This window comes from Neolamprologus multifasciatus, chromosome 15 (genome assembly GCF_963576455.1).
Source record: "Neolamprologus multifasciatus chromosome 15, fNeoMul1.2, whole genome shotgun sequence".
NCBI classification, from domain to species: Eukaryota; Metazoa; Chordata; class Actinopteri; order Cichliformes; family Cichlidae; genus Neolamprologus; species Neolamprologus multifasciatus.
Window position 1 is genome coordinate 32,034,057 of NC_140453.1, and position 14,118 is coordinate 32,048,174.

A 14,118-nucleotide genomic window follows, 5' to 3' on the forward strand; every position below is an offset into this window, starting at 1 on the left:
AGAGTCTGGGCTTCAGTGGCTTTTGGCAATGAAAAGTCTTCTTTGAAGCCACCGCAGATCCTTCTACCCATGTTGCTAAACTTGTAAAATGATTTTCCTTTCAAATGGACTATGTCATTGTGAGGTATACAGGAATTCTTATTGGAAATGGACAAATTTTGTGTCAGTGAGCCCTAACCCATAATATAGGGAACTTTAAATGTCAAAGAAATTTTTACTGCACAGAAATATTGAATATTTTCTTGCAAAAGTAAGTCTGACAGTACATGCTGGTTTAAAATTAACTTTTATATAGAGAGCATGGAGAGCATTTATTTTGCTTTGTGTGGATATGTGGATCCCTATATGCTGAGTTGCTGTGTTACCAAAAGAGGAGAAACAAAAAATTATTAATAACTATCTGAAGGAAATATTGCAAAAGTCTCATATAGAGTTTTATTGCTGTCTTGCACAGAGTAAATGTAAGAGAGAAAGAGAGTATTCATACATAAATCCAACCCCTTTGTGAACTTTTTGTAATCTCATATAACAGCGTTTTTCTCATAATTCCTGAAAGAAAAACTGAAAAACTGAAAATCAAAATTAAAAAAGTTAAACTTTAATTCAGTTTTACATGTTAGAACAATTCATTGAATAAATTATACATTAAAAACAAAATTACATTAAACAACAAAAGTAAAAGAGTGCTATGCTAACAGTGGTGTAAACTGCTGTTGTTTAGGTTTACAAGCTAAAATCTAAATTTTGAGAAAATGTCTAACTTTTCACAGAATATTCCATAATGATAAATGCTTAATTACCAAATAAGTAAAATAAAATGTATTAGCTTTTAATATATTCAACTGCTTGTTGATGACAACAGCAAACTTAAATTCCACAAATTCCAAAATATGTGGAAAAATGAAGTCTTTAAATAAATAAATATACAAATAAATAGCAACAATCCCATCGACACTGGCGACCTAACACACGCAGGAAAACATTGTCTCATCTGTCTGACTGCAGTTCTCAGAATATGGCACACAACCGCTTTACAACTCTACACTAATGATGACAAACCCCTCATTTAGCTTCACTTTGGCTTCATTGTGTAGCAGCAAAAGCGCTATTAGTTCCGAGTAGAATAAACCAGTGTAAGCAAGATCACTCCCTTATCTCCAAAGACACGAGAGAAAACAGCGTGGTAACAACACTGTAGTTACGCTATTTAATCGCCCACTACATAACTGCTCAGTGGAGAACATTCTCTAACATCTCTGGCATCATATAATTATTACTAAGCATAAAATAACAAACAAGACACAGTTTTACTCGCCTCTAAAGTAAGTACCAGTTCCCTATAATTAATCAATAAATCACAGTTTTTGTGCAAATGACCAAATGGCTATTTCCGTTAATTCAAAGTGCTGTAATGACCCCTAAAACTGACAAATGGTGCATAAAGGAAATCATTTCCCTGTGAGACTAAAAGCGACCTCACTTCCGACTGGAACGTAAACTTATTTCAAACCCCTCTGTTTACTGGTGTTTTGAGAATAAAACAACATGGTAGCAGCATGTAGATTCAGAGAGCTTGAGGAGAAAGGCTGGAAAAGCCCGCTCGTGACAGATGCCCTCTGCTTAACTTATCCAGGGAAGAGGAAAAGTAAATAGTAGCTCCATGGTCCCGAAGGAAACAAAAACCGCTGCTGGCAACATTTTGCCCGACCAATTGAGTTAAATGTCTCATTGAATTATAAACACAGAGAAGCGATTTACATACGGGGGCTGTTCAATGTTCAGCTCAAGTTAAGGGCTCCGTTTCTTTATAAGTTTTTCCATTTTTGTTATTTTTTTAAATCTCAAAGAAAAGTCCGATGCCGACGTTTCCTAAATCGAAAATCGGATAAAAAACTTTTATCACCTTAATTTGCTTTTCCGACTTGAATATAATCACTAAATCGCTTTTTATTTATGTGTGTACTCTTTCAAATAAAAACCAAGATGTAATGTCCAAGGCACCGAATTTGAAAACAGGCGAGGTCCTTTTTAATATATCTGAGGAAAAAACAGTTAAAGTCCGACGGAAATTCCCCGGAATGTTTAAGTGCTCTGGAGTCAAATAATTGAGGAGAAAAGTTTTAATCAGACCCTATTCATCGAAACGGAAGCGACCCGCAAGGGGGCGCTGTGTGTCCATGCTTTTACATGCTCTAAGCCAAGTCAGTGACCCGCTGCAGAAAAAAGTAAACTAGAATTTAAAAAAAAAACATCAAGTTAACAAAGCTGCCATTGTATAAGACTGTTAAAGCTTCTTATAGGTAGTCACTACACAGTTAAACATCTGGCAGAGAAGCAGAGAAACCGTCTCCTGTGTTTGCTGTATTGTGCATGTGGCACAAACAAAGGCTGCTCCGGAGATAAGTGCAGAAAAATGTAGCGATGCGTTCTTATTTGGAGCAGACACCGATTTTTATTTTAGAATAAATGTGGAAAGTAAATGATTGTCAAGGTAGAGTTTTTCAGTGCAGCTGCTTCAGCCGTAACCCCTCCTCTTGGTCCCCCCCTAGGTCTCTCGCTCGCTCGCTCGCTCTCTCCCTCTCTCTCCTCTCCTTATTCATCCACCGCCTTGTGCTTCATTCCAGTGCACAAGCCGAGCGAAACAAGACGGTTTACGCGGCAGCCAAAGCCGATAAATTCGCTCAGGGAATAAATATCTATAAACCGCGGCTCTCTCCTTATAGGAATACCACTTGACGCACGTGAGCGTGCACGTATGGGACTATACAGCATGATCCTGACAGCACTGCCGCTATCTCTGCCTCTGCTCTGACTATAGAGAAAGTGCTTGGATCTCTCGGAGAAGGTTGGCATTTCCATTTTTTCTTTCTTTTTTGTTACCGAGTATCATCCAAACGCTGCTGGAAATATTCTCCGGATGGTGACCACGGGCTGGACTACCTGTTTTCAGTGCATTCGCTCAATGCGAGGGGAAGGGACCGTGAGACTTGCGCCTGTTGTCTTTTCCCTGGTTTAATAAGGCACTTTGGGAATCACTGAAAAGGGGAGAAGGGCTGAAATATTTTATATCAAAGGCGATATTTGATCTGGACTCTCACCTCTGTGTGTTTTGGTGAATGGAGGTAACTCTGGTCCTGGAGGTTTGACACAGCGGGGACCGGGACGGGACTGGGTGCGTGGAGCGTCGGATCACCCAGGATTGTATTCCTTCCTCACTCTCTCTGCCGTGGGTCTATTTACATGTCCGACCTGACCGCTTTATGACAATGGATTACTTTCTGCTTTTATGCAGCCTCTTGCTGCCTGTGGTGTCTGCCGTGGAAGGTAAGAAATTTTAACTGTTCTGGAGGTTTCATGTTGCAGCTTTCCTGAAGCCTAATATTTCTCCACACCGAGCGAGTCCGCACCCGTGCCTCTTAAAGGCTGGGCACCCTAAAGCTCATGTAGCCGTACCCAAAAAAAATCATGATTCCATTTCTACCCCCCGAATTAATTTCATTTTGGAAGTGACCAGCCGTGGCTGATTTCGTTCTTTCTTTTTTTAAGCATCTCTAATGAAATTACTGACTTTACAGGATTCAATTGTTGTGCGTCCACGAAAGCTCATCCATTTCAATGATCGTTGTGTATTCTTTTTTGGAGCACAGGATTGTGAGGGCTGCCAGTGCTTTCTTTGTCATTTAAGGACATTAGCTCCACACTGTATCTCACTGGGGAGTCGCGGCTTTCCCCCCACGCACACACACACAGCACTTTCCCCAGGTCAACTGCGTGCATTTTAAGGGATTGCTTCGGTGTGTGGCCTTCTGACATCTGGACTCTGCGTATATTTATGTGCGCTTCAAAAGAAGGGGAGGGGATTGAATCATAACCCACATTTTGAATATATTTTTTTCATTAATATGAAATATCTGAAACGCGACGTGTGATTTGGTAAAGTCATTTTTTATAACTGATGAGTTGTCTCTTCTCTCATCCTTACTGTAATTATTATTTTAGCTTTATCAGATGTTTTTATTTTATTTATTGTTTTTATTAACGTGATATGAATTTGGTAATCCTCAGTTATATATTTTTATCAGTTTCCTCTGACAGCTCATCTGTCTTAGCTCTGTGTGGATGTTTGCAGTGCGTAAAATCAATGAGAAATTCCATCTGTCGTTTTTCCCAGCGATGTAAACGACTGTCCCGCTCTTCTATTACGTCTTCTCCGTACTTTGTTTCACTCTGCGGTGTTTGGGAATTTAAAAAAAATGGACTAGTCGAAATAAGGTTGAAAGAGGCCTAAAGCTTGAGAGTATGAATGTCGGAGCCCAGGCGAGGCTCCCGGTTGGCTTGTGATGCCAGTAGGAAAGTAGGACAGTGGGCCACTGGCTCAGCAAACGCGTCTCGATCTCAGCTCATTTCTCCACCTGTCCACATAACGTCTGAAGTTTTTGTTTTTTCACTCTCAGAAACTGAAAAAAGGTTGTTGCTGATGGATATTTTCCCCCAAGGTGCATTTTACTTGCTGCCGATTTGTCACCGATTGTTTGAAATAAAAGTGGCGCACCAGCTTTACACTACGAATAAACTAGCCTGCTGTAGATACACAGGGCCTTTGATTAAAAAAAAACAAAACCTGACAGCAGGCTGCACGGAAAAAAGAGTTTAATTTTATTTATTTATTTATTTAACTGCAGTGGAAAGTCGTTTTGTCTGCTAAACTAATACAAACACAAATTATTCTAAATGAAGATTGTTTTACAGCCTGCCACCTCTGAGATGGCTCTCAATCCATGTTGTCTGCAATTTAAGAAATTCTTATATCCCACACGTTCTTGAACTCTTCAGAACCAGTTATTCTGATTTCCACGTAGTAATATTTGCTCGGTCAGGACCTAGAGTCAAAACTCAGTTAATAAGAGTGGCTTTAGTAACAGTATGGTTACCGGTTAAGATGTATTTTGTTTGGTTTTATTCATTTATTTAATTAATTATACACAAAAGAAGACCAAAGTAGGCTGTGATAAAAAAAAAAAGAAATATTTTCACTGAAAATCTTTTATTAGAATAATCAAATTCTAATATCTATTTCCATTTTTTTTTAAAGTCCCATATATATTTTTTTCTTCTTCTAAGGAACCTTGAATGCCTCTTAGTGGCCCCTGTACCTCACCGAACCCCAGTGAGGAACCACTGACTTAAAACATATGGCTTTGAATGGATGAGTGGATTCCTGTCGTGCAAAAGTTGTGGGGTAAAGAGGCAGACACCGGGAGTGAACCGGGAAAGTGAGACAGAGCGAGAGAGGGCTTGGCCTTAACAAAAGCTGAAAGTTTTCCTTCGCACTGCTTGAAGTTGATATATTTTGTTAGAACAATCTATTCCCTACCTAAGTGATGCCATAAACTCTGCTCTACTGACCTGGCTGGGGGTTTACCTAAGCTTGTAATACAGCCGGATGATTTATGGCTGCTGCTAGGACTTCTTTCTGGGATATATGGGTTTATGGCGAGTTAGGGAGCAACAAGCGGCCCGGCGGGGGGACGTTTGCCCAAGCTCACTGTGCGCCTCTCCGGTCCCGGGGTCACACTGCCCGCGGAAAAGGCTGTTAATTATTTCACGTTTTCTTTTTGACCCTTTGGTTTTACATTTGATATTTTAAAAAGCCATGTAGGATACAAGTCACTCCCAAGGTCTTCAACAGTGTAAATTCAGTTTATTTGTAATCGTGTAATTATGGGACAGTTAAACCCAGGGTTTCTGAGTTCTCCGTGGCAACATCAGCGCAAAACATTAATTTGACTCCTCATTCAGCATACCTCATTTAACTGATTGGGTGTTTGATGTGGCGCACATCAGGCACGTAAAAGCATGACGGTTGTTTTCTTGCTGGATTTGATACTTTTGGTAATTTTCTTAATGTGGCTGTACACGAAACCTTAACATAAGAGTTGTTTATGCTGTTGAATTTCATGTAATCTTTGTTATGGGTTGGACTACTCAGATGGGTTAAGTGTCTTAATTGTATCTCAGTTAAATAAGAAACCATTAACCCGTGTTTATGTCGGGGTTGATTGATGCCCTGGCGTTTTGGGTCGTCCTCGGTGGATGCTACCGTGGCCTTGAACTTTGGGGTGCTTAGCAGTGTGCTGAGGAGACAAATTGTGTCGATAATTGTGCTGTTTAGTGCGCAGACGTTTTGGGAGAATGAAGGCACAAAAAAGTATGAACGGTGATATTCCTGGTGATATTCGGGACCGGCAAAACCGACAAAACACCCCGATAATACTGTACAAGTGTCTTAAGAGCAGGCCAGATTTTTTCTTATTCTTTCTTATTATATTTTTCTCTAAACTCAAACACTGGACCCGCTGGAACTAATGTTTTACTAAATTTAAACCGTTTTTTTATTGTTAGCTGAAGCCACATAAACAGCGACAGAGAGTTCCCCAGTCTTTTTTTTCTATTTATGGCTGTGTGTTTCGACGACTGATTACGCACAAGCAAGGGCTTTGTAGCGCACATGTTTATGTTTTTATGTGGGTGAGATCACACCTCCACGGGAGCTTTCCTGTGCCTGTTTGCAGTTGGCACATTTCTCATCAAACTCTCTCCCGTGATTTATTCTCGCTCTTTTTTTTCCAGCAGGGGAGTCCCCCCTAGTCCTCATAAACATTTTATATATATATATATATATATATATATTTAATTATCATTTCCAGGTGGTGATTAATATATTAACAACACATGCATAAAAAAATATGCGTAAACTCTGTCCATACTGTAAACGCTCGAGTCTTATCGAACTTGATTTCTTTCTCCCCCTTTGGTCATGTGACTGCTTGATTGATATCTCTCACTTTACCCGTGTACAGATTTCAGGTGACCACATCTTTCTGAAACGCAACTAACCTTCGTAATAAAGAGAGTAATTGGGCCATTCTGGCCGGGACTAGCTGTCCCAAGGCCTACATACACCGGGCTTTATTTAAGGGTCAGTCTGTGTGGCCTGAGCGGGACTCCCAGTGACGCAGCTAAGTCAAACTTTTCCTCCGGAGCTCGTCTACATAACATTCAAAAGCAAATTTACTGAACAAATCTGTTTACGGTCACTATTGAAGTAACAAAAGGACATATTAGTGACCCTATGGTGCCTATCACAGAGACCATTGAAGGGCTAAGTGGATGTGGCGCTAAAGAGGCGTGAAAGTGAATTTACAAAATAAAAGCGTCAGTTCTGCTAATCAATCATTCTACAAGGGGACGAGATCTATCTGTCTTAATGCGATTATGAAAGATATATAAGATGAATAAAACATAGACGCACAGATGGACACCCTCAACGCAGGGAATGCGTAAAGTCTCAATTAATGCGGTCTTATTGATCTAGCCATTCGCCCTTGCTCAGCCTTTCAAAACCACAGATTCAGGTTTGATTAGGAACACTGGCTAAAGGTAATAAACAACGCATAAGGATAATTATCGATATCTCCTGAATCAATTGGCCCGATGAAGGAAAACTGTATGTTGTGAAATATACTCCAAAATGCAATTCAAATAGTAGCAGTGCTATTGCTACTACTACTAATAATAATAATTATAATTTATTATATATAAGTATACATTAAATATATAATTTATTATTATTGCTATCTATCTATCTATCTATCTATCTATCTATCTATCTATCTATCTATCTATCTATCTATCTATCTATCTATTATTTTGGGGCTCTGCATGCTGCACTGCATGATGATCTCATCCTATTTACATTTTTCAATGTTTTGAACAACAAACAAAAGAAATGATAAAGCCATAAGAGGCAGTTATGCCAGTCAGTCAGCCAACAGGGATGCCAGACCGTCTGCAGGTCGTATGCTAGGCTGGAGCCGCGTTGAACAGATGCATTCTGACATAGGTTCAGACTGGCGTAAGGCGCTCGGGAAGAAATGGCGCGTGGATGACGACATGTAGGGAGTTGGGATATGATGGTACAGGGGAGCAGTCTGGTGGTTTTTAGGGTGTGGGGTTGGATTTGGATCAGCAACCCAGAGGGCAACAGAGCTGACAGACTTTACAGATGCAGCGGGCCTGCAGGAGCACTCATGCACACCGAAGGACGCTTCATGGCTCTGACGGCGGCATGGAAAGATTCACCGAGCTGGAATTTCACATGCAGACAAGCGGCGGCCATGTCAGGCCTGCATGAGCCTTTGTACACCAGGAAGTGAATGAACGAGGATTACTAGTCAAAATAAGGCAGCAAGGATGCAAATATGGATATAGTCAAAACAGGATATTTTTTCTGAGGAACTACAGTGAAGAACAATTAATGAATATGAACCTCAATGTGACACAACAGAGTGTGACCAAGTAAATTTTCCTATGTTTGCTTAGGGCCTTTAGAACATGGAGTCAGGCAGCAGCTTAGCTTCAGCTTCAACAAAACTTTACCATTTCAGACATAAAAGTAAAACAATTACAGAAATATAATAGTTTCTCTAGGTTGTGACTATTTTGCCTTAAAATATAGTTACAATAATCCCACTAAGCAGTGTTTATCATATCAGCGACTATGTTTATATCCATCTCAGATTCACCAAATATTTATATTGGACATGTACACGGCGCTGTTAATGAATGACAGTGCCATTAGTGGAGTTTATATAACATTCTTGTGATTACAAGAATGTTATATAGACACATGCACTATTAAGCGAAGTAAAGCACGTAAAATATTTTACCGCACAGAAACCATGACGAATATAATCACGCGAATAAACGCGTGTATGATGTTTAACTGGGTTTATCCTTCTCACATTACTGCTGTGAGGACTTGTTGTTACGTTAACGTAAACAAGCACTTGTAAGTATTCAGAATTGATGGTAGTTTTACAAGAGGTTGTTCCAGATCTTTTTTTTGTAATGCCAAACGAAATGCGTGCGTACAGTTTTCGTGTATGGATTTCCTTGCATATGGCACTGTGCGCGCAGTCTTTCCTGGTCTCCAACAGAGTGGCCTTGTGGGATGGCAGGTCTTTGACACTCAGTGTGGAGAGCAAGCAGGGGAGGGTGAGTGTGTCTGGGCCAGCCCACCACACAGACACACTGCTGCTGTCTATATTTAGCCAAGCAGAACACGAGTGAAAGGAAAAGAGACGCACACAGACACAGGGAACGAAAAGGAGAGCAAGGAGAGATTTTTCACTTGTGGGCGACGGGCGAGATGGGCTGTTGATCTACGTGAGAGGAGTGTATTTGGGAGATTACAGGGGTCGGGGAGGGTCTGTGTGTGCACTGCTGGAGGTACAGTTTGTCCATGTGTGCAGTCTCAACTAACCTTTTTGTTTTTTAAGAAATGTTTTGACTGCATTGAGAGATGGAGGCGCTCAAGCTCAACGTCCAGCAATGCTGATGTTTTTTTGAACGAGAACCTAGTTTTTAAAAACAACCGTCAAACATTAAAAATAAGATCTCTACTATATTTATATTATTTCAAACTTTTATATAACCTGATGACTTTTGTCCTGCATATTAACCCTTTAATGTGTAAGCTGATGGTTGATTTATTGATTCAGTTTTAAATATATAAAACTAAAGCGCCAAATCACAACAACAAGGTGCTTTGACTCTGCAGCAGTACTGAGAAAACCCTATAAATCAGATGAGGAAGCACATGAGTGGGATATTCCCCCCGCTGTGTTTAACTGACTTATGGTAATGACTTGAATACTGTTAGAAAAACATTAACTTAATAATAATAATGGCTTTCTGAGATGACATTTTATAGGCGCTGTCTGCTACTCAAATGACCACGTGTCAGAATGTTCATATTATAGGTGAGTTAGTATCTGCTGTGCTTTCCACCCACACTCAGCCCACATCTTGTGATCCCTATCGAGAGGTCACGAGGGGGTCTTTTTGTATGATTTTGATGTGGGGCTCTCTGCCTAAGGCTAGTTTTGTTCAATAGCTGAACAATCGAAGCCCAGAGCTTGTCCTATTCCAGTGGAGAAAACAAAGTATATCATAAAAGAGGATGTGCATATTTATAAAGAAACTTTGGCAACTTTTCTAAGGCTCACGTGTAAAAACGCACAAGCAGAGCAGGTTTAGGGCACAGTGGGTGACTGATGTGTGCATGACTCCATTTTGTCCCATATGGCTAATCTGTAGATGAGTGGTGTTTGCATTTAAGACTCAGTCCGCTTATGAGAGACGACAAATAGTAAACGTGAAAAGCTAACGTGCCCCTTGCCTCTCAGAGAGCCGAAAAAGACCGGGTCAGCGGGAGGTTTGAAAGGTGGAGTTTAAAGGAGCGGACTTCTCCTCGCAGCAGTTTGATCCACCTCGGGGCATCCTCCTACCATTTCTTTACGAGCTACAGCCTCTTGTAACAAATTTTTGCCAATGGAGCAGAAAAGAGATCTTTGATATTTGTCTTTGAAAATGGCTAGTTACATCTGTCGGGAGAGTGGACACAGCTGTAAAACAGCGTGCCTTCAGGGGGAATAAAGGCCACATTACCTGGCTTCAGCCTTTGCTGGCCTTGTTAAATGTAAGAAGGAAACAGAGACGCAGGAAGCGGGGAGGGAGATTTCTTTGTTGAGTTTAACCATGGCTGGGTGGTTAATGGTAAGACGTTTTGTGGCAGACAGCCTAGCTCCAGGCCCTTATTCCTTTTCAAGAGCAGGGAAACAGCTTTTGCTAATTTTCAAATAGCCATCGTGAGCAAGCCTATGTGTGATGATAGGCACTGCTTCAAAGGAACAGCTGTAGTCAGAACTGATGTGATGGGCTCAAATGTCCACTGTAATTAACCATAATGTATGTGTGAGAACAGGAGTGTATATTTTACTTGGTAAGAGGTCAGCGCAGGAGTGCTCCTGCTCACACTGAGTACAGTGTTGCAGTAGAACTCTATTACAACTTATTGTGCCCCACTTCTCATCCTGGGTGTCAAAAACACTAACCGCCCACACTTCATCTACACTTCAGAAGACCCAGGAAGACTCCCCACCTCTATTAAATATTTCTCCCCTTTTTTTTCTCTCGTCTTCTGGAGGATGGCGGCGGGTTTAACTAGACCCCTGCTCTCTTATCAACAGCTCATCCAATTCACTCTGAACATCTTAAACACGCTCTCCAGCACGGCTCGCACAGGGTGGGTGAAACCAACACATTTGGGTGACAGAAGCAGCAATAACATGTGACCCGACGTCCATATTTTTACATAATCTCCACAGTTCCACACTGCAGCTTCCCGTCAGACACTGCGAGCTGTGGGGAGCATTTACTTAACCTCAGCAAAAGAGTTTCAGTGACACCGTGACTTTTATGTTCCAAGTGAGTGCAATATTTAGAGGACGCTGACAAAAAGGTAAAAAAAAAAAGCCACAACGACTGTTGTTTCACGAGGGCAATCTTACAAATGTAGAGGTGTCACTTTTGGCATGTTGTTACTCAGATTGCCCTAACACCTGCCCATTTGGTAGAAGTGCAGATCACATATGGCTATAAAGTGATGTTTGTTGCTGAAACAGAGGCCACCCTGTGGTTTTCATATCAGCTTCAGTCATCTCACAAAGTTGGTGTTTCACTGTTAAACAAACTTGTTTATTCCGGTTTCTTTTTTTCTCACAGTAAGAAAAACTTAATTGGTTTTTCTTGTATTGCACACAGCAACTGCTTTCATTGTATCCACATATTATCTGTGAGTAAGTCCTGCAAACTGATATCACTGCAAAATCAAATGGTAAATGGACTTGTTCTTATATAGCGCTTTTCTACTCTGTCTGAGCACTCAAAGCGCTTTATACAACTAATTCATTCACCCAATCATACCCATTCACACAAGCACTTTTTTCTGACCTAAGTGCTAAGTAGTCTACCATTCATACACATTCACACTCCGATGGATGTATCGGAGAGCAACATGGGGTTAGTATCTTGCCCAAGGATATTTGGCATGCAGACTGGAGCAGCCTAGGATCGAACCACCGACCTTCTGGTTAGTGGCTGACCTGCTCTGCCACCTGAGCTACAGCCACCCTCAAAAAAACTTGAGGGTGGCAAATGGAGATGAAAGTTGAAATATGCCGTACAACGAGTACAACATATAGAGGACGCTGAAGCAAATGTAAAATAAATAAATAAATAAAATAATCAAACGAACAACAAAGCCTCAGTGACTGTTATAAAAAGAAACATTTCAGGGCAATCTTGCAAATGTGGAGGTGTCGCTGCTGCCGTGTTGTTACTGAGATTGTCCTAACGCCTCTGCACTTGGTAGAAGTGTAGATGACAGAGCTATAAATGATGCTTGTTGCTGTGGATGTGGCATAAGAAGGAAACAGAGGCCACCCTGTGGCTTTGATATCAGCTTCACTCATCTCACAAAGCTGCTGTTTCGCTGTTAGAAGAAAGTTTATTTCTAAGTTTGCTAATTTGGGACAATTTTAAACACTTTTCTGTGTCTTTGTACCACCGTGCCTGTTTGTCGTGGTGCTTGCCGACTGTGACTTTAACAGGGATTTGACAAGTGCTGTGAAACACTAATTGCAATGAGCCAGATGAAAGCACCACACAATATAGGCTGACCCCCTCCCTCTGTGCCAAGTCAGGCCATAAACAGCTTCCCCTTCCCCTCTTACACCTTATGGAAATCCCTTGTGACCTTTCTCTCTCCCTCACACACACATACACATTGAACACACGAGCGTTGACAGTTTCTTAATCACGCGGCTGGACACACATGTGCACATAAACCCCACAAAATCTTGAACCTTACGCCCGCTTCTTAGGGTCAGAGTCCACATCTACACTCATTCACTCCTGTGCTAATGAATCAATCGAGTGGCTCCATTCATTTCATTTCTGTCAGACCCAATTGATCAGCCTCTTTCTTCCTGTCCTAACAGAGCTGCGGGGGACCTCAGAGATTGAGGGGAGTAAAAAAAAAGGGTCTGCTTGAAACATCCAGACAGTTCAAAGACTCCTCATTTCTTTTTCTCTTTGGTTTCCTAGAAATGTAGTTTGAGAGCGTTCAGCTGTGTATGCACTTTATGTATGTGAACTAAATGAAAGAGAAGGGATTAAAAAGAATTAAGCTAAAAATTATACACGATATTCAGCATTTATCTTACCGTTAGCGGGAATCCCAGTTTAGCACAGTGGATTCTGTTGATGCTGACATGGAATAGCAGATACAAGGTAGCAATGATGCATAAACTAGCCCACACTCCTCTGGAGTTTGAGCCTCTAACTTGGCTAGGGGAGCAATGTGTTTGGTGAGTCCAACTCTCGCCACGCTCCACTCCCCCACTGAGTCAAAGTCAGAAAGGTTATCATTTTTTTTCCAAGCCCCTCAAAGTTTAAGCTGTTTGTGTGTGTGTGTGTACAAGGCCATGCAGAGAAAGGAGAGGCAGGCCAGAAGAGAGGGTTCAGAGGGTTTTCATTTTCAAAACCCACTTAGTTCTGTTTATTGGGCTGCCAGTTCATTTCAAAAGGTGTTGAGCGAAGCAACTATGCAGACCAGAGGTTGTTGGGAGCCAAGGTCGCCTCAACTGAGTTTGGAGAGGGGGAGGATGGCCGAGGATGGTAGTGGACAGGTAGGTAGCAGAAGACCGGGAGGAAGGAGTGTGACGAGCTGAGCATCAGAGGAGGAGTATCTGAGAGATCCATTTAACAAAGATCATCCCATCATTTGGAATTCTGCCACTAACCTATCATCAAAGCTTTCACTACACAATACTATGGTATTTCCTCTCAGGTAGAAGATTACACCAGGGAAGATCCACTGCTTCCCATTAGTGCCTTTCAATAACTCTGCACCTTGAACACATGCACATAGTCCCACTTGAAGGAACCCGCCTTTAACAGGCGTGCTCGTGATTTTTTTAAGGAATGTTGCAAACGACAAGTAGCAATCAACCGAAGCACTGTACGACAATTTCAAAATGCATTCACTGAAATTATCAGAATGGGGGTCAATAATATATAAGGGAAGAAGCTCCATCCATCCATCCATCCATCCATCCATCCATCCATCCATTTTCTTCCCCTAATCCAGTTCAGGGTCACAGTTGAGCTTGTGCCGATCCCAGCTGTCACTGGGCAAAAGGCGACAACGCC

The 14,118-nt window shown here is 41.4% G+C and overlaps 1 protein-coding gene across 9 annotated transcripts in view; it reads left to right on the top strand.

Moving 5' to 3' along the window:
• The first annotated feature begins 2,589 nt into the window (after nt 1–2,589).
• The window catches only part of ephb3b (eph receptor B3b), a 59,688-nt gene continuing 48,159 nt past the window's right edge, over nt 2,590–14,118 (top strand). For 4 of the 9 annotated variants that reach the window (XM_085132660.1, XM_085132664.1, XM_085132665.1 and 1 more), the window contains exon 1: nt 2,592–3,324. In XM_085132660.1, coding sequence (XP_084988786.1) covers nt 3,261–3,324 — 64 coding nt within the window. In that variant the 5' untranslated portion in view covers nt 2,592–3,260. Of the gene's footprint in view, nt 3,325–14,118 lie in introns of all 9 variants that reach the window. The other 5 variants (XM_085132658.1, XM_085132666.1, XM_085132659.1 and 2 more) reach the window with 2 other exon arrangements.